Genomic DNA, 16,583 nt, shown 5'->3' on the forward strand with positions numbered 1-16,583 from the left:
AATGTTGTCTGTCAACAGATTTAGACAATTTGTACAAGAACACCCTGCCCCGATTTCACCAAAGATTTAAGGCCCGTGGCCACAACTGGTAAAAGAAATTCTTGTATTCAGACCCTGAACGGACAAGTACTCAAAACATAAAGACTCACTGGGTCAGAGGAAAACTGTAAAGGTGCACATCTGAAAAATGCTTACCAACACACACAGAGCTTTGGAGCAGAACGGGTACATGTCGTGACTGTGGGGGGGAAATGAATATGAATATGAAGGATTATATTGTCTAGTGGCTGCAGAAGCACAGTGACTTCAGTGCGTCAAAGCAGTTTTAGACTGGCCAATCAAAGTGTGTGTGTGTGTGTGGGGGGGGGGGGGTTCTGTTTTCAACGTCACATTCATCTTTTGACAGGTGTCTTTTGCTACGGTTTTCCAAATTATCAAAAGGATATGAAGGAATGTTTTTAAGTTAAATTTAAAAAAAAATGTCACTGTGATTCACAAAACAAAGGCCTAACTGTTGATTTATAAGTGCAAGTACCCTTCCAGTAATTTACATTTATTTGACAACCAAATCTTTTTTTTGGGGGGGGGGGGGGTAACCCATGTTAACAACCATCACCTTCACAAAATGGAACCATGTGGCACATTCCCTCCTACTACATGTATACCATCATGAAATGCAGCCCATCATGTTGATTAAGAAATGTAAGATAAACCTGTTGTAGCTTTATGCTGTTGGCCTGACAGAAAATGCTTCATCCCTCCTATGCTCAACTCCCCATTTTACAACTCAGTCAATATACAGTGCCCATCAATAAAGGGAGACATTTTATAATTTGCTTTCTTTCTCTTTTTTTTTTCACGATGCCCCCCGGATAATGACCATCACCATGTAGTCTCCCTCTGATTTGACAAAGGCTTTAGCAGCATCATCCAAGAACTGCTTGGAGAAATCACAAGGGGGAAACGCGTGAAGGACTCCGGTTTGTTCCTTGTCACGGCTCCCCTTCGCAGGAAGACTGATGACGCCAGCTGCCTCCTTCTGCTTCAGGTAGGAGATCAGGTTCTTCAGTGGCCTCTCGGTGGAGCTGACAGCATCCTGGAGTCCATCCTCGTACTTGCCGGGAACAGCCAGGAGGACGGCGTAGCCACTGGGACCGGCGGCCTTGATGCGGCGGGACACCTCGCCCAGCTTGGGTTGGTCCAGGCGCAGTCGCTGAGTGATCTTCAACTGGGACACCTTACTCCCTGTAGAAACCACAGCCAACAGACTGGTAGCCACGGCCACGTCCCCCTCCAGCAGGTGCATCGATGTCGGGAAGCTGCTGTTTTTCAGCAGGAGAACGCCCTGCCAGGCCTGGCACAGCTTCTGTCCACCGGAGCCCTGCTTTGACTGCAGGCCAGACTTGGAGGGAGATGAGTTGGAGGAGGGTAAGGAGGAGGGAGGGGGCTCTAATCTGTCATCCTTTTTCACAGGGCTCCTACAAGGGTCACAGGCCTTGCGTTTGCGTTCCCTCTCCAAGCTGCCGCCTGGCTCGGTTGGGCTAAGTGTCCTCCTTCTCCTTTCTGCAGGTCCTGTCGGGTCAAGGTTGGCGTGGCGCTCTCTGGCAGGGGAGGGTCTGCCAGAGCGAGGAAGGCGCTCGGAGTCACTGTAGCGGCCCCCGTCTCGGCTGCTTCCCCCGGGGCTGCGCTCCAGTGAATTCCCGTGGCAACGACGAGCATACTCACTGCCGTCAGGGGAATGGTCGATGCGCCGGCCCTCATCCAACTGTCTTCTTTTGCGCCCCTGATCCCGGCTTTGGAACTCCCGTTCACGCTCCATCGACCAGCTCTCCCGCGATCGCCTCTCCAGGTGATCGAGGGTCTCAAAGCCTGCCCCACGCACCTGGTCGTGAACACCCAGGCCTGGCCAGTCAGCACCAGCATAGAGCTCTCTCTCTCTGAAACGAATGGGGACCGGAGGAGACCTCTCTCTCACTCTCATGGGCTCTGGGGTGAGACGGTGGCCAAAGGGCTCAGGGACCAAGTCATAGCGTGGCAGGGGGAGAAGCTGCATGTATTGCTGTTGTTTGTAGCGTTGCTCAATGTCTGCAAAGTCTACTCTGAGTCTTCTGTCAGGGCCACCGAGTGGGAAGCCCCGCATGTGAGAACAAGCAGCCTGAGCAGCATCCAGGCTCTCATACTGAATGTAGGCCCAAGCATCTCCTTTCCTGTAGTCTATTGTCCTGATAGTACCGAACCGATCAAACTCCCGCGCGAGGGCAGCAAGAGGCACCCAGGGCCCAAGGCCCCCCACCCACAGCCTGGTTGTAGGGGTAGGTTTGCCATAACCAATTTTAATTGGGTTGTGACCCACCACTTTGCCCGACATGGCAACTTTGGCACGGTGGGCCATGTCAAGATTCTCAAACTTGAGAAACCCATAAGTGCTGGTCTGTCCGCGCACCGCCCGCTTGATGTCCACCTCTGTAACAACGCCAAAGCGGTCGAAGGCCCTTCTCAGATCGCTCTCTGTCACAGTGATGTCAAGGTTGCCAAGGAACAGCGTCCTGTTTGCCCTCTGGTCGTCCTCCAGGGCCACGAGGTCCTCCTCGCGGAACACGGCGCACTCGGGGATGAACGGAGGTCTGGTTCTGGCATCATAGATAGAAAACTCTCTCTCTCTGTCCAGATCCCTTAAGTGGGGTGGGGGCGGAGGCGGAGGGAGACGACCTAGCGCCAACTGCTGTAGGCGGTAGTCTCTGTAACCTATGCTGGTAGGTGACAGCGGTCTCTGGGGGTGTAAATGTCTGTGTCCTGAGACGTAGGGGTCTTTAGGGGCAGGGGAGCGGCTCCGTCGCCGGTTCACATAAACCGGCTCGATCTTCAGAGGCCGGTCGTACAGCACCAACTTGCCACGTGCGTGCCTGGCCGCCCTGGCATCGTCGGGCCTCCTGAAATTAACGAACGCCACCCTCTCGTCGCCAACCCGGCTTATCTTGACACTCACGTCGCCGAATTTCTTAAACTCGTGAAACAGCCCGTCTTCGATGTCTTCGTCGTTCAGCTGGGAGCCCAGTTCGCTAATTTTAAGGGTCTTGTATTCGCTTTCCGCGCTCGACGGGGACCGCGGGTCGCCGCGCGAACCGGCCCGGGAATCAGCGGTCCCGTCCGCGGAGCCGTCGTCGCCGCCGCCGGACACCTTACCCGCGGTGCTGGATCCGTAGTCGTAATCGCTCCCGGCTCGGCTTGACGTGCTGTTCACTTCCGAATCCCGCACGTCCCTTTTCTCACTCGGTAAAGCTCGTCTGGACGGGGCGCCGCTGTTAGCGGACGCGGCCCCGTTGTTGCCGCCAGCCGCCGACAGGGCTCCGGTCTTCTTGCCGGTCGGGTGGCCTACTCCCCGCTCGCGGATGTCGTTGAGTATACGAGAGCGTTTTTTCACAGGCGACCGCTCTTTACCCTTCATTTTTCAAATGTGGACGCCGCTGCCCTAACACACAAACTGGTCAAACGCTGAACGAGCTGCGATGGTGTACTTTTCAAAATAGCGCTAACTAACTAAATCTGACTTCACGGTTCCCTATGCGAGCGGTCCGTACGCCATGTTGGTCTGCCCCGTAGTCCCCCCCTCACGTAGTGCAAGTTGATTGGCTCTATGGGTGCCATTCACGCGAACTCCGCAGGATTATTGACCTATCAGCGAAAGCTACCAGCTTTCTCCGCCCCGCCCCCCATTTCGCGAAGGCCCGCCTTATTCTGCATCTGATTGGCTAGAATTTAACGTTGTTGGGCGAGATTAGCGAAAGGGTGGGGTTATGGTTAGCCAATCAGAGGCAGAATAGGGGGCGGGTCTTCCAGAAGTGCGGGTGGGTAAAATAAAATAAAATAAAATAAAATAAAATAAAATAAAACAAAAAAAAATAAAATAAAATAAAATAAAATAACGGGTCATCGAAACGGGTGCGGCTCAGAGGTCGAAGTACCATCACGGCTGAATCTGCAGCACGCAGTGGACAACGCATCAACGCGACTTCGCTCCCAATATTACCCTGTTAAATGTGCAAAAATGTGTCGCGTCAAGAAAAAGAACTGAATGTCCGACATTTACTGCACGTTGTGGTGGGGGTGTTGTGAAAACAATGGTTAAGAAAAGGAGAAACCACTTTATTTTCAGGCAGGTGTCTTTGGGTGACAGGGGAAAAGAAGACGGTGGTGCTCCTACCTCAGCGTGAAATGGCGTTAATTCTCTATATAGGCTTTTATGTTGTTTTTTAAATGTTAGGTTTCGTTGCAATATTACGACAGCGATGCCCCTTACATATAGTTTGAGTCAGACTTTATTGATCCGGATTCTCCTTGTGCCAATACAGCCAAAATAAACTGTTTTACAACGATTTTTCATAGTGATTTAGATGTGTAATTATTTTTCGAAAATTGGTCAGTGGCGAAACGAGCGAAGATAAAACCACTAGAGGGCGAAGGTTTTCACTTTCCCTGCTAGGTCTCATTTGCCCGATCGATCGATCGATCAATCAATCAATCAAACTTTATTTAACACTTTCATGTAACACAAAGTGACTCAAAAAATACAAAAAAGACAAGTGATAATAAATAACAATCTACCACTACTACTACTACTACTACTACTACTACTACTACTACTACTACTACTACTTTCCGCTGGTCCCGTTAGGGGTCGCCACAGTGGATCATTGGTTTCCATCTCTTCCTGTCCTCTGCATCTTCCTCTGTCACACCAGCCACTTGCATGTCCTCCCTCACCACATCCATAAACCTCCTCTTTGGCCTTCCTCTTCTCCTCTTCCCTGGCAGCTCCATATTCAGCATCCTTCTCCCAATATACCCAGCATCTCTCCTCCACACATGTCCAAACCATCTCAGTCTTGCCTCTCTTACTTACTAACTCTGGGCACAACCGGGTGGCTGGGTTGTTAATAATAAATAATTGTTGTTGACAACAAATGACAATAAAAGAGGTAAAATAAGGCCTGATAAAGAAGATTTGGTCAACTGAATTTGTAACAAAAAGGAGTTGAATAAAAATCAGTTCAATGAAATCGCTAAAGCTTCAGGCTCAAGTAAATCCATTACTGAAAGGTTTGTCTTTACCCGTAGGTTTTTCTTTCTAAACCTATCCAGACCTTCTGGTCTAGACCAGTCCAGAGGATGGGACCACATTATAGGATGCTCAGCCAAAGTCCCTTGTGTCCCTAGTCCCTTGTGTTAAGGCGGAGAGAAAGGACACAGGGACACAAGATCTATAAGATCTCATTGATTACATTTAAAGCACTGCGGGATCTTTCCCTCGGTTACATTTCTGATCTTCTCGTTCCTCATTCCACTTCCAGACCACTCCGATCCTCAAACCTCGGTCTTTTATCCATCCCTCACTCCAACTGCAAAACAAAAGGTGACCGCGTCTTCGCAGCTTTAGCCCCAAACCTCTGGAATAATCTCCCCCAATCCACTCTCAGACAGCAGACACATTCGGACCTAATCTGGGGCACTTTGGGTACTTATGGCTCAGTTACGGCACCGGCAACTGTTGTGTGGGCCAGACGTGGCCCAAATGTCATACGACGGGCCTGATTTGGTTTACGGCAAGTGTTGTGTGGGCCAGAAAGGCCCAAATGTAATGAACTGGGCTAGACGTGGGTTACAGCACATACTGTGCGGGCCAGATGTGGGCCAAATTTAACGAGCCAGGCTTGACTTTAGTTAAGGCACATGCTGTGTGGGCCAAAAGAGGCCCAAATGTCATGACCTGTGGCTGGGTGGAGGCAGCCACACTCACCCTGAGTCAACGCCGTCATTCAAGGCCAAATGCGGGCTGGGAGAAAACTGCAGATGTGGGCCATATTTGGGCCAAAGATTCTTTGCTGTCTGGGTTAGATTTGGTGAATCTTTGGACTGTTTCAAGCGGCTTCTAAAAACCCATCTCTTCACACAAGCCTTTATATACAGCCCCATCCCTGCCTTCTGTTTTGGTTCGTTTTTAGCTTGGTCTGTTACTCCCTGTGCCATGTTTTATATTCATCCAATTTATTTTATGCATTTATTTGTAATTTGTGTGTTGAATGTAAAGAGCTTGTAACTGTGTGTTTTCAAAAGTGCTATATGAATAACATTTTACTTACAAATCTCAAAAAAGACAACATTACAGATCTACATAGACTATTACACAATGAATTCATACATTATATACACAATATATAATGATTTAAAGTCGGCTCCGTAGCATGCTGAGGCGCTTCTGAACTCAGTATGAGCCAGTGTGTCCTATTTGCCACTAGGGGGCAGATGGACTCTTCTTGATTGGTGTGTCCCACCCCCCCATGGTCCAAGTGAAAACCATTTGCGTCTCACTCCACAAACCAAAACCACCCGAGAAGCTTAGTTACAGCTTTTTTAAAACCTGTTTATTGGGTTTTGCAATTTTTTCAAACAATACAAACAAACAATCGAGCATATTCATCCCCTCCCTCTTTCCCTCCCTCCCGTCCATCCCTAGAGCAGAGATAAACAGGAAGAAAAAAAATGTAGTACAGGTGACAGTCATATCAAAGACAGAATTTCATTCAAAGTCACGCCATTACAGTGACAACAGGGCTCCTGCAGCTCATGCATGGACCCCTTTTGCTCAAATGCTCCTCCATGTTGTGCAGAATCATCCAAAAGAAACAAGAAATGCACTGTAAAAGTCCGTTTGTTTTGTGACGAAAAGAAAAAAGCAACAGACTAGGGGTCCTATGTGCAAAGGCCCATTTACGTCAACTCAATTCAAGTCCATTTATTTGTATAGCCCAATATCACAAATTACAAATACATTTGTTTTTAAGGTACAGCCAGTTTTTCTGACTGAATATCCAAGGCCGTGTTTCGGTTTATAGAGCAGAAACAGAGTCAGAAGGAAGACCATCGCATCACAAGTCCTAACCAGATTATATCAGCCGATGAACAGGTTCGAGGGCACTGCCTGTAGACCGCTATTCAAATGCCAGTGGTGATAGTGGCTTTCTGACTAGGCATTACCATAATGAAGAGACGCCTGCAAAAAGGAATTAAAGCATATTTTGAACAAGAGAGAAAGTCAGTTTTTCTCCAACTTCAAGAGATCTGTGGTATCTTTATTGAACTGCATCACAACTTTGTGGCTATTAATGCAGGGCTGAGACCTACAAAAGTCCTTAAACTGTAAGAACTTCCATCGTGAGTCACTGGTTAACCACTTTATTCATGCTTCCAAACATTTGTTTTACCATAATGTATGTGCATGTGCTATCTTCACAGCTAGCTAGCTAGCTAGCTAGATAGATAGACAGGGGTGTGAATTTGTGTGTGTGTGTGTGTGTGTGTGTGTGTGTGTGTGTGTGTGTGTGTGTGTGTGTGTGTGTGTGTGTGTGTGTGCTCCTGAATCACCACCTTGTCGTAGTGGAGAAGCTTGCATGTACCAATGATCCCAGGAGCTATGCCATCCAGAGCTTGGCTCCTGGTAGGGTCACCCAAGGCGGATAGGTCAAGGGGGAGGTTCCAGACAAAGTGCGATCCAACAAAAATATTAACGGTGGAACTGGTGGAAGATGTCTCCAGGTCACAACAGCAGTGAAGGCAGGTGAAGGCTGCAACAGAGGGTGGTCCCCAACCGTCTTGGTTCTCCATGCCATTGGACTCTGGCAAACCCCTGCCAACTACCGTGTGGTGGCTGCAGGCGCATCAGCCACTCCACGTAAAAAGTTGTCACATGCAGGCATCTTCCATTTATGTGGCTCCAGGCTCGGCCTCTACACCCACCTGAAGACCCAGAGGGAGGACAGTCGTACTTCACCCCGAGTGACTGCCGATGGATGACGGTATATGTATATATACAAACTTGATTCTGTCCTGAATGTTAAAAAAAAATGTTGCTGACCTAATTATCCCAAGGCTTGTTACAAGTGGAGCAGTTCATGTTCTCTGTCTCACAAATCTGTGGCTGGTTTAACATGGCGGCAGAGAGCAGGAGGTTGAGGGCTGACAGATTTCATTTTTATTATATTGCTACTATTATTAACAGCACACAGAAATACAAAAACATGAAGTGTTTATGTAGGGCACTCCCACACACAGGATTACAGCCAGCCTGCCATGGAAGAGAGACAGACAGACAGACAGAGAGAGACTTAGAGAGAGACATAGAGAGACTTAGAGAGAGACAGAGAGTGTCCACCTTAAGGTGGGTCTCCATTTCTCACCTCATATTGTTCTCTTGAATTCAGTTTTCCCGAACCATCAAAATCGCTTTGCTACCTCTACAGATTTCTCTCTGCAATACAAGCTTCATGTGACGATGTTTGAGAGCCAATTTTCCAAACGCTACCTGTTCATTTTCCAAAAAAACTAACTTCCTTTAGACGATATTTCTAAAACATAAAGGATCTCATTTTAAAAGGTGTCCACCATACCAAGAAAAGGGTTCCCCCCCTGTCACATTAAATGATAATCACTTGTGTTCAGTTCACGCTATGTCACCTTTATTCAGAGTTTGTCATCAGAGTAACACAAGGGAAAGTAAGATCCTGGACCTGTTCTATGCCAACGTTACCACCAGGGTTGTTCAGCAGTGGTCAGTGGAAGTAGAGGAGACACCGAAGGAGTGTTATAGGACAACTGACTGGGAGTTATTCAAGGAGGTCCACGGTGAGGACATAGATGGGCTAACACACTGCTTTAAGGACTATATTGAGTTCTGTGAGGAGAGCATTGTAACATTGCTTCCCCAACAACAAGTCCTGGATCAATGGGGAATTTAAAGCCCTGTTGAACGAGAAGAAAAGGGCCTTCATGGCAGGATATACTGCTACAGCCAGGGCTGTCCAGAAAGAACTGAAAAAGAAGCTAGGGGCAGCCAGGGGTAGATACAAAGACAAACTAGAGGCTCCAGGTAGCTGTGGAAGGGGGGTTAGGAAAATTACTGGGTACAAAGGATCAGGCACGGCTGTTTAGGGGACTAGAGAATGGGCTAATGAGCTAAATTTGTTTTTCAATAGGTTTGACCTCCCAACCCCCACAAACTTAACAGGGCAACCCAGTCACACACCTCCCCCCTACTCCCCCATCCACTCCACCTAGCCAGCAATCTATGGCAGTGGTGGGCACATGCCCTTCACCTCCTCCCCTTCACTCTCCCTATCCCTCTCTCCCCTCCTCCCACCTCATCCCACAACACTAAAACACACCCTGACAACAGCCCCAACTGGTCTCCTGCACTTGGAGACAGATCAACACCCACACCACAGGCCAGTACCACAGCCCAACACCTGACCTTCACAACCAGCCAGGTGAGGAGGCAGCTTGTCGGGATTAATGTAAACAAGGCCAGAGGACCAGACAACACCAATCCCAGGGTGCTCAAGGTGTGTGCCGGGCAGCTGGCAGGAGTGTTCCAGCACCTCTTCAACCTCTCGCTGAAGCTGAGGAAGGTGACCCAGCTCTGGAAGACCACCTGCATTGCCCAAGGGGGTCCGCCCCAGCACTCCCAACGACTACAGGTTGGTAGCTCTGACATCACAAGTCATGAAGGTCTTTGAGAGACTGGCCCTGCAGCACCTCAAGCCCCTTGTGAGTGACTCCATGGACCCCCTGCAGTTTGAATACCAGGAGAACATCGGTGTGGAGGATGCCATCATCTACATACTACATAGAGCCTACACACACCTGGAGAGGCCACATAGCACTGTGTTCTTTGACTTCTCCAGTGCCTTCTGCCCCGGCTAGCCGAGAAGCTGTCAACGATGCAGATAAACCACTGCCTGGTGGCCTGGATCACAGACTACCTCACCTGTAGACCACAGTATGTTAGGCTGTGGGGCAGTCGGTCAGAAATGCTGGTGTGTAGCACCAGTGCTCCCCAGGGAACTGTGCTGTCACCTTTCCTGTTCACTATCTACACTTCGGACTTCCAGTCCAACTCAGAGACGTGCCACCTACAGACGTTCTCCGATGACTCCTCCATCATCGGCTGCATTATGGATGACAAGGAGGGGGAGTACAGACCTAGTGGAGAGCTTTGTGAGGTGGTGTGACAACAACCACCTCCAGCTTAACATCAGTAAGACCAAGGAGCTGGTGGTGGACTACCGATGGGGCGTGAAGGGGACCCCTGCTCCCATCACCATCCAAGGGGAGAAGGTGGAGATGGTTAACACCTACAAGTTCCTGGGAGTACATATGAACAACAAACTGGACTGGTCTGATAAAGTCAAGACCCTCTACAAGAAGGGTCCGAGTAGGCTGTACTTCTTAAGGAGGCTCAGGTCCTTCAATGTGTGCAGCAGGCCACTGAGCCCTCTGACTTATGATTAGGCTTACTTGACCTAGTGACCCACCTGACTGTACCATACCTTGCATATTGCACATGGTGTACTGTTTTACAGTGTACAAATTGCTACTGTTCACATATTGCATATTATATATGACATATTATCTCGCATATTGCACTATTTAAAATGTACAAGTTGCTATTTATTTATGGAACTGATGATAGAGCATACTGCTGGTGGAGTGTAGTATATGCTATGCTGCTGCTGCTACTACTACTACTACTACTACTACTATTACTACTACTACTTTCGGCTGCTCCTGTTAGGGGTCACCACAGTGGATCCTCCATTTCCATTTCTTCCTGTCCTCTGCGTCTTCCTCTGTCACTCTGCATCCTCCTCTGTCACACCAGCCATCTGCATGTCTTCCCTCACCACATCCATAAACCTCCTCTTTGGCCTTCCTCTTTTCCTTTTCCCTGGCAGCTCCATATTCAGCATCCTTCTCCCAATATACCCAGCAACTCCTCCACACATGTCCAAGCCATCTGAGTCTTCCCTCACTTGTCTCCAAACCGTCCAACTTGAGCGGTCTGTCTAATATAATCATTCCTAATCCTGTCCTCCTTCATCACTCCCAATGAAAATCTTAGCGTCTTCATCTCTGCCACCTCCAGCTCCACCTCCTGTCTTTTCGTCAGTGCCACTATCTCCAAACCATATAACATAGCTGGTCTCACAACCATCTTGTAAACCTTCCCTTTAACTCTTGCTGGTACCCTTCTGTCGCAAATCACTCCTGACACTCTTCTCCACCCACTCCACCCTGCCTGCACTCTCTTCTTCAGCTCTCTTCTGCACTTCCCGTTAAACCCAGCCACTGAGGATGCACAAGCCTGTGCATTCTTAGTGCAGGTCCCACGCTCAGATAAATGGGGAGGGTCGCGTCAGGAGGGGCATCCGACATAAAATCTTTGCCAGATCAAATATGTGGCTCATAAATATCCTATATATATATAGTATATATATGTGTGTGTGTGTGTGTGTGTGTGTGTGTGTGTGTGTGTGTGTGTGTATATATATATGTGTGTGTGTGTGTGTGTGTGTGTGTGTGTGTGCATGTATGTATATATATACACTCACCGGCCACTTTATTAGGCACACCCGTCCAACTGCTCGTTAACGCAAATTTCTAATCAGCCAATCACATGGCAGCAACTCAATGCATTTAGGCATGTAGACATGGTTAAGACGATCTGCTGCAGTTCAAACCGAGCATCAGAATGGGGAAGAAAGGTGATTTAAGTGACTTTGAACGTGGCATGGTTGTTGGTGCCAGACGGGCTGGTCTGAGTATTTCAGAAACTGCTGATCTACTGGGATTTTCACGCACAACCATCTCTAGGGTTTACAGAGAATGGTCCGAAAAAGAGAAAATATCCAGTGAGCGGCAGTTCTGTGTGCGAAAATGCCTTGTTGATGCCAGAGGTCAGAGGAGAATGGCCAGACTGGTTCGAGCTGATAGAAAGGCAACAGTAACTCAAATAACCACTCATTACAACCGAGGTATGCAGAAGAGCATCTCTGAACGCACAACACGTCGAACCTTGAGGCAGATGGGCTACAGCAGCAGAAGACCACACCGGTTGCCACTCCTGTCAGCTAAGAACAGGAAACTGAGGCTACAATTCGCACAGGCTCACCAAAATTGGACAATAGAAGATTGGAAAACGTTGCCTGGTCTGACGAGTCTTGATTTCTGCTGCGACATTCGGATGGTAGGGTCAGAATTTGGCGTCAACAACATGAAAGCATGGATCCATCCTGCCTTGTATCAACGGTTCAGGCTGCTGGTGGTGGTGTAATGGTGTGGGGGATATTTTCTTGGCACACTTTGGGCCCCTTAGTACCAATTGAGCATCGTGTCAACGCCACAGCCTACCTGAGTATTGTTGCTGACCATGTCCATCCCTTTATGACCACAGTGTTCCCATCTTCTGATGGCTACTTCCAGCAGGATAACGCGCCATGTCATAAAGCTCGAATCATCTCAGACTGGTTTCTTGAACATGACAATGAGTTCACTGTACTCAAATGGCCTCCACAGTCACCAGATCTCAATCCAATAGACCACCTTTGGGATGTGGTGGACCGGGAGATTCGCATCGTGGATGTGCAGCCGACAAATCTGCAGCAACTGCGTGATGCTATCATGTCAATATGGACCAAACTCTCTGAGGAATGTTTCCGGTGCCTTGTTGAATCTATGCCATGAAGGACTAAGCCAGTTCTGAAGGCAAAAGGGGGTCCAACCCGGTACTAGCATGGTGTACCTAATAAGGTGGCCAGTGAGTGTATATATATATGCAAAATATATGTGTATATGCTGATCTCATATCTATGATGATGTTTAGTATCTACACCTGAATACCTACAGTACCGGTGTGGGAAGATGGCGTTTCGAATTTACGTTTGCGTCTGTTCAGTGTCCTTGTCCAGGTCTGCGTCTAAGTTTGTTTTGTCTTCGTTTGATGGCTGGGAGAGCTGGCGTTGGATCAGCTAAGGGAGCCTGGTCTGCTGCCTCCTGTGGGCCCAGGGACCACGGCCCTGCCTGGAGCAGTGCCCGAGGAGGAAACACCGAGGGTGGTCTGACAGGACACGGAAGCGGGGTGTGTTGGTGCCCCCCCCCCCAACAAACCACGGCTAAGCTAACTGCTAGCCCGTGCAGACCGGCAGTTCCGACGGGCATCCTGGCCTTCGCTCTCTTGGACAGTGATTTTATTTTTTATTTTTTTTGTATATGTTGGATATGTGTTTTTGTAGTTTTGTAGTTTTTTGTAGTTTGGATATGGCGCTGCTGTGGGCTAAGGGGGGGCATTTCGTTTCATTTCATGTGCGCATGTGCATGGAATGAAATGACAAATAAATGTTCTTGATTCTTGATTCTTGAATTGCCCTTTGGGTCGGAATAAAGGTTATTTGATCTTTTATCGTATCTCAGTTTATCGAGCAGACCGCCGGACTGTTAAGTCGGGGCTAAGGGCTAACAAAAAGCACCACAACAAAAAAAGGAAAACGAGTGCACCTTCCCACACGAGTATGGGCTGCATGCCGTGTCGTGGGCGTGGCCCTCCGAGACCATCTGCTGGACCTGCTCCATAGGCTGTCACGTGTCCCATCTGCCACACAGCATGAACACGGGCTTAAGTTTGTGTATAAAGATAACGTGAGCGGGGGGGGGGGGGAATTTGCCTGCTTTAAATCTCTCCCTGATATCCGGGGCAATTGCCTTTCTCAAATGGAGCAACACTAGAGCTTGTGTGTGTGTGTGTGTGTGTGTGTGTGTGTGTGTGTGTGTGTGTGTGTCATCCACTAACACACACACACACATCTCTGCTCTTAAAACGCTTCAAATGAAAGACTTCTATTTTTTTTTAAATCCCCCTTTTTACAGTTTTTGAACAATAAGCTCACACTGTGTTGGGCCACCGCCTCAATTTCACAGGCACCATGTAGAAAACCGTTAACATGCTGCAACAGACGAGGCAGACACAATACGTCGACAACAGGAGTCACACAAAGGTTTTTAGTGATGGGCAGTGAAAGCAGGGGATTAGTGGAAAAACAACTCTTAACGAGTTTCTATTTCTAGCCAACGGGCAATAAGATGAACAGCCCAACCTGACCTCTGCTGTTTCATGTGAGACAGTTGTGCAGGGACGGGCCCCGGTGCGTTTACTTTATGGAGCAGCCAAGGGACAATGGATCAACCCCAGATAGCATCCGGATGTGGGCCACTTCAGGCAGTGATGCGGCGTTGATGGCCTTCTTCTGGCCCTGACACAATGGATGTGAGCCTAAAGTGGCCCAAATGTGTAATAGCAAATATGGCTAAAATATGCCAAATCAAATGTGGGCCTTTTTTGGCAAAGATGTGGTGCTCTGGGCAACATGTGATCTGGATGTGACCCTGAAGTGGCCCGTGTGGTAAATGGTGAATATGGCCCAAATATCACCAAACAAATATGGGCCACCTTTGGCAAATATGTGGCACATGTGGCATTGCTATGGCTTGGTTCTGGCCCAGATCTGGCAAACAGGAGCAGACCGTCCAAGTACCTTCATTCCATGTGGGCCGGATGAAGTGTCGGGTGTGGGATGGGTCTAGGCCACAACAGTTTTGCTATCTGCTGGATCATTTTTCTCTGGCATACCACAATTCATCATCTGGTCACAGACACTGACAAAAGTTTTTTGGGGGGGGATTTCCCCCTTTTTTTCTCCCCAATTGTACTTGGCCAATTACCCCACTCTTCCAAGCGGTACCAGTCGCTGCGCCACCCCCTCTGCCAATCCGGGGAGGGCTGCAGACTACCACATGCCTCCTCCGATACATGTGGAGTCGCCAGCCGCTTCTTTTCACCTGACAGTGAGGAGTTTCTCCAGGGGGACGTAGCGCGTGGGAGGGTCGCGCTATTTCCCCAATTCCCCCTCCGAACAGGCGCCCCGACCGACCAGAGGAGGTGCTAGTGCAGCGACCAGGACACACACCCCCATTCCACGGCCAATTGTGTCTGTGGGGACGCCCGACCAAGCCGAAGGTAACGCGGAGATTCAAACCAGCGATCCCCGTGTTGGTAGACAACGGACTAGACCGCTACGCTACCCGGACGCCCATCACTGGCGAAAGTTTATATCCCCAAGCAAGTGTTGATGGAAAAGAGCTGAGTAAGCGGGAATCTGGCGTATCTGAATTCTCTGATTTAGATAATTCCCTAACACATTCAGGCATCATGTTGTTGGAGTGCAAGAACTCAAGAATTCATCTGAAGTGATGCTGATCTCACGTCAGTAAAGGGGCCTTTCTGAGGAGAGATCATCTTGGAGGACAGACAGGTGTGGTGACCGGCATGACCCACTTTCTCTTCTCTCTCTTGGCACCACACCGGCCCACCTTGGGCCACTGATGTGCTCCGACAGAGTCCGTCGGTTGTCGTTTTCAGGAAACTGTCGGAGATGCGTGTCCAGCACGGATGATGTGTACAGCCAAGTGTCCCCAAAAGAAGAGGCCTTTTTGACACATGCGAGGTCAAAATAAAGTATGGGCTTCACTCCCCAATTATTCCTTCACACACAGCGAGATCTTTGGTGACGGTTTGTGCTCCCTACTCCTGTAATCCTGGTGGCAGGTCGAGCTGACAAAGGATTTTTGAGGTCAGCAGAACACTGTCTCTGTTGTTCTGACAGCGTGATTGGCTCAGTGGAATGATGCCTCGGTGAAGTGGGAGCACTATGTCGCTTGACAACATAGGGGTCATCCATTAACCCCCATGACACTGCACTGACCGCAAACGGCACTGCCCTGTTCACACATACGTGGCCTGACTAATGTCAAACAAGTCTGTTGCCAACACGGAGATCGCCGGTTCGAATCCCTGTGTTACCTCCGGCTTGGTCGGGCGTCCCTACAGACACAATTGGCCGTGCCCATGTCCGGGTGGGAAGCCGGATATGAGTATGTGTCCTGGTCGCTGCACTAGCGCCTCCTCTAGTCGGTCGGGGCGCCTGTTCGGGGGGAGGGGTTAAACTGGGGGGAATAGCGAAACTCCTCACTGTCAGGTGAAAAGAAGCGGTTGGCGACTCCACATGTATCGGAGGAGGCATGTGGTAGTCTGCAGCCCTCCCCGGATCGGCAGAGGGGGTTGGAGGAGAGATCAGGATGGCTCGGAAGAGTGGCCGAATATGATTGGGGAGGAAAAAAAGGGGGGAGGGGCGAGTCTGTTGGTCTCTTTGGACGAGTCTAAGCCTCGCGTTTAGAAGTCCGGGAAGGAGTTCCATCTTAAATGAGTTCGTCATTTGTACTTGTTAACACGCCATTTGTATTTGTTTGAGTGATTGCAATGCCAAGCATTAACAGAGTGTTAGGTAGATACCGACATGCTGATGCTTTTTTAGGAGCTGAGAGTGACCCAGACAACGCAACACAGAGGGAAGGGGGGGGGGCAGGTGTGAAGGAGCAAGGGGGAAGGGGGAGGGGGTGGGCAAAGGAAAGGAGGGAGGAATATAAATGAGACTGAGGTGAAGGAAAAGTACTGGGTGGATGTGGTGATGCAGAAGCAGAATGTGTGAGCGCACGTGTCAGGATGCGGGTGAGCGGGAAAGAGTCTGTCAGTGGGGGGGGGGTGAATGGGAGGGGGGGTCCTGGGATGAATCTGGAGACAGAGACAAATGAAGGTGAACAACTGTGCTGGTGGGGGGTACATGCTGTGTGCTGTCTGAGGGGTA

The 16,583-nt window shown here is 49.3% G+C and overlaps 1 protein-coding gene across 1 annotated transcript; it reads right to left on the minus strand.

Annotated features, from left to right (window-relative positions):
* Positions 1-709: 709 nt before the first annotated feature.
* On the minus strand, positions 710-3,599 carry LOC130128603 (RNA-binding protein 15-like). The gene has a single exon (XM_056298262.1). It carries the CDS (start codon positions 3,443-3,445, stop codon positions 857-859), a length of 2,589 nt encoding a protein of 862 aa, XP_056154237.1. The 5' UTR covers positions 3,446-3,599; the 3' UTR covers positions 710-856.
* Between the last annotated feature and the right edge of the window lie 12,984 nt (positions 3,600-16,583).

Source organism: Lampris incognitus, chromosome 2 (genome assembly GCF_029633865.1).
Source record: "Lampris incognitus isolate fLamInc1 chromosome 2, fLamInc1.hap2, whole genome shotgun sequence".
In the NCBI taxonomy this organism is placed as follows: domain Eukaryota; kingdom Metazoa; phylum Chordata; class Actinopteri; order Lampriformes; family Lampridae; genus Lampris; species Lampris incognitus.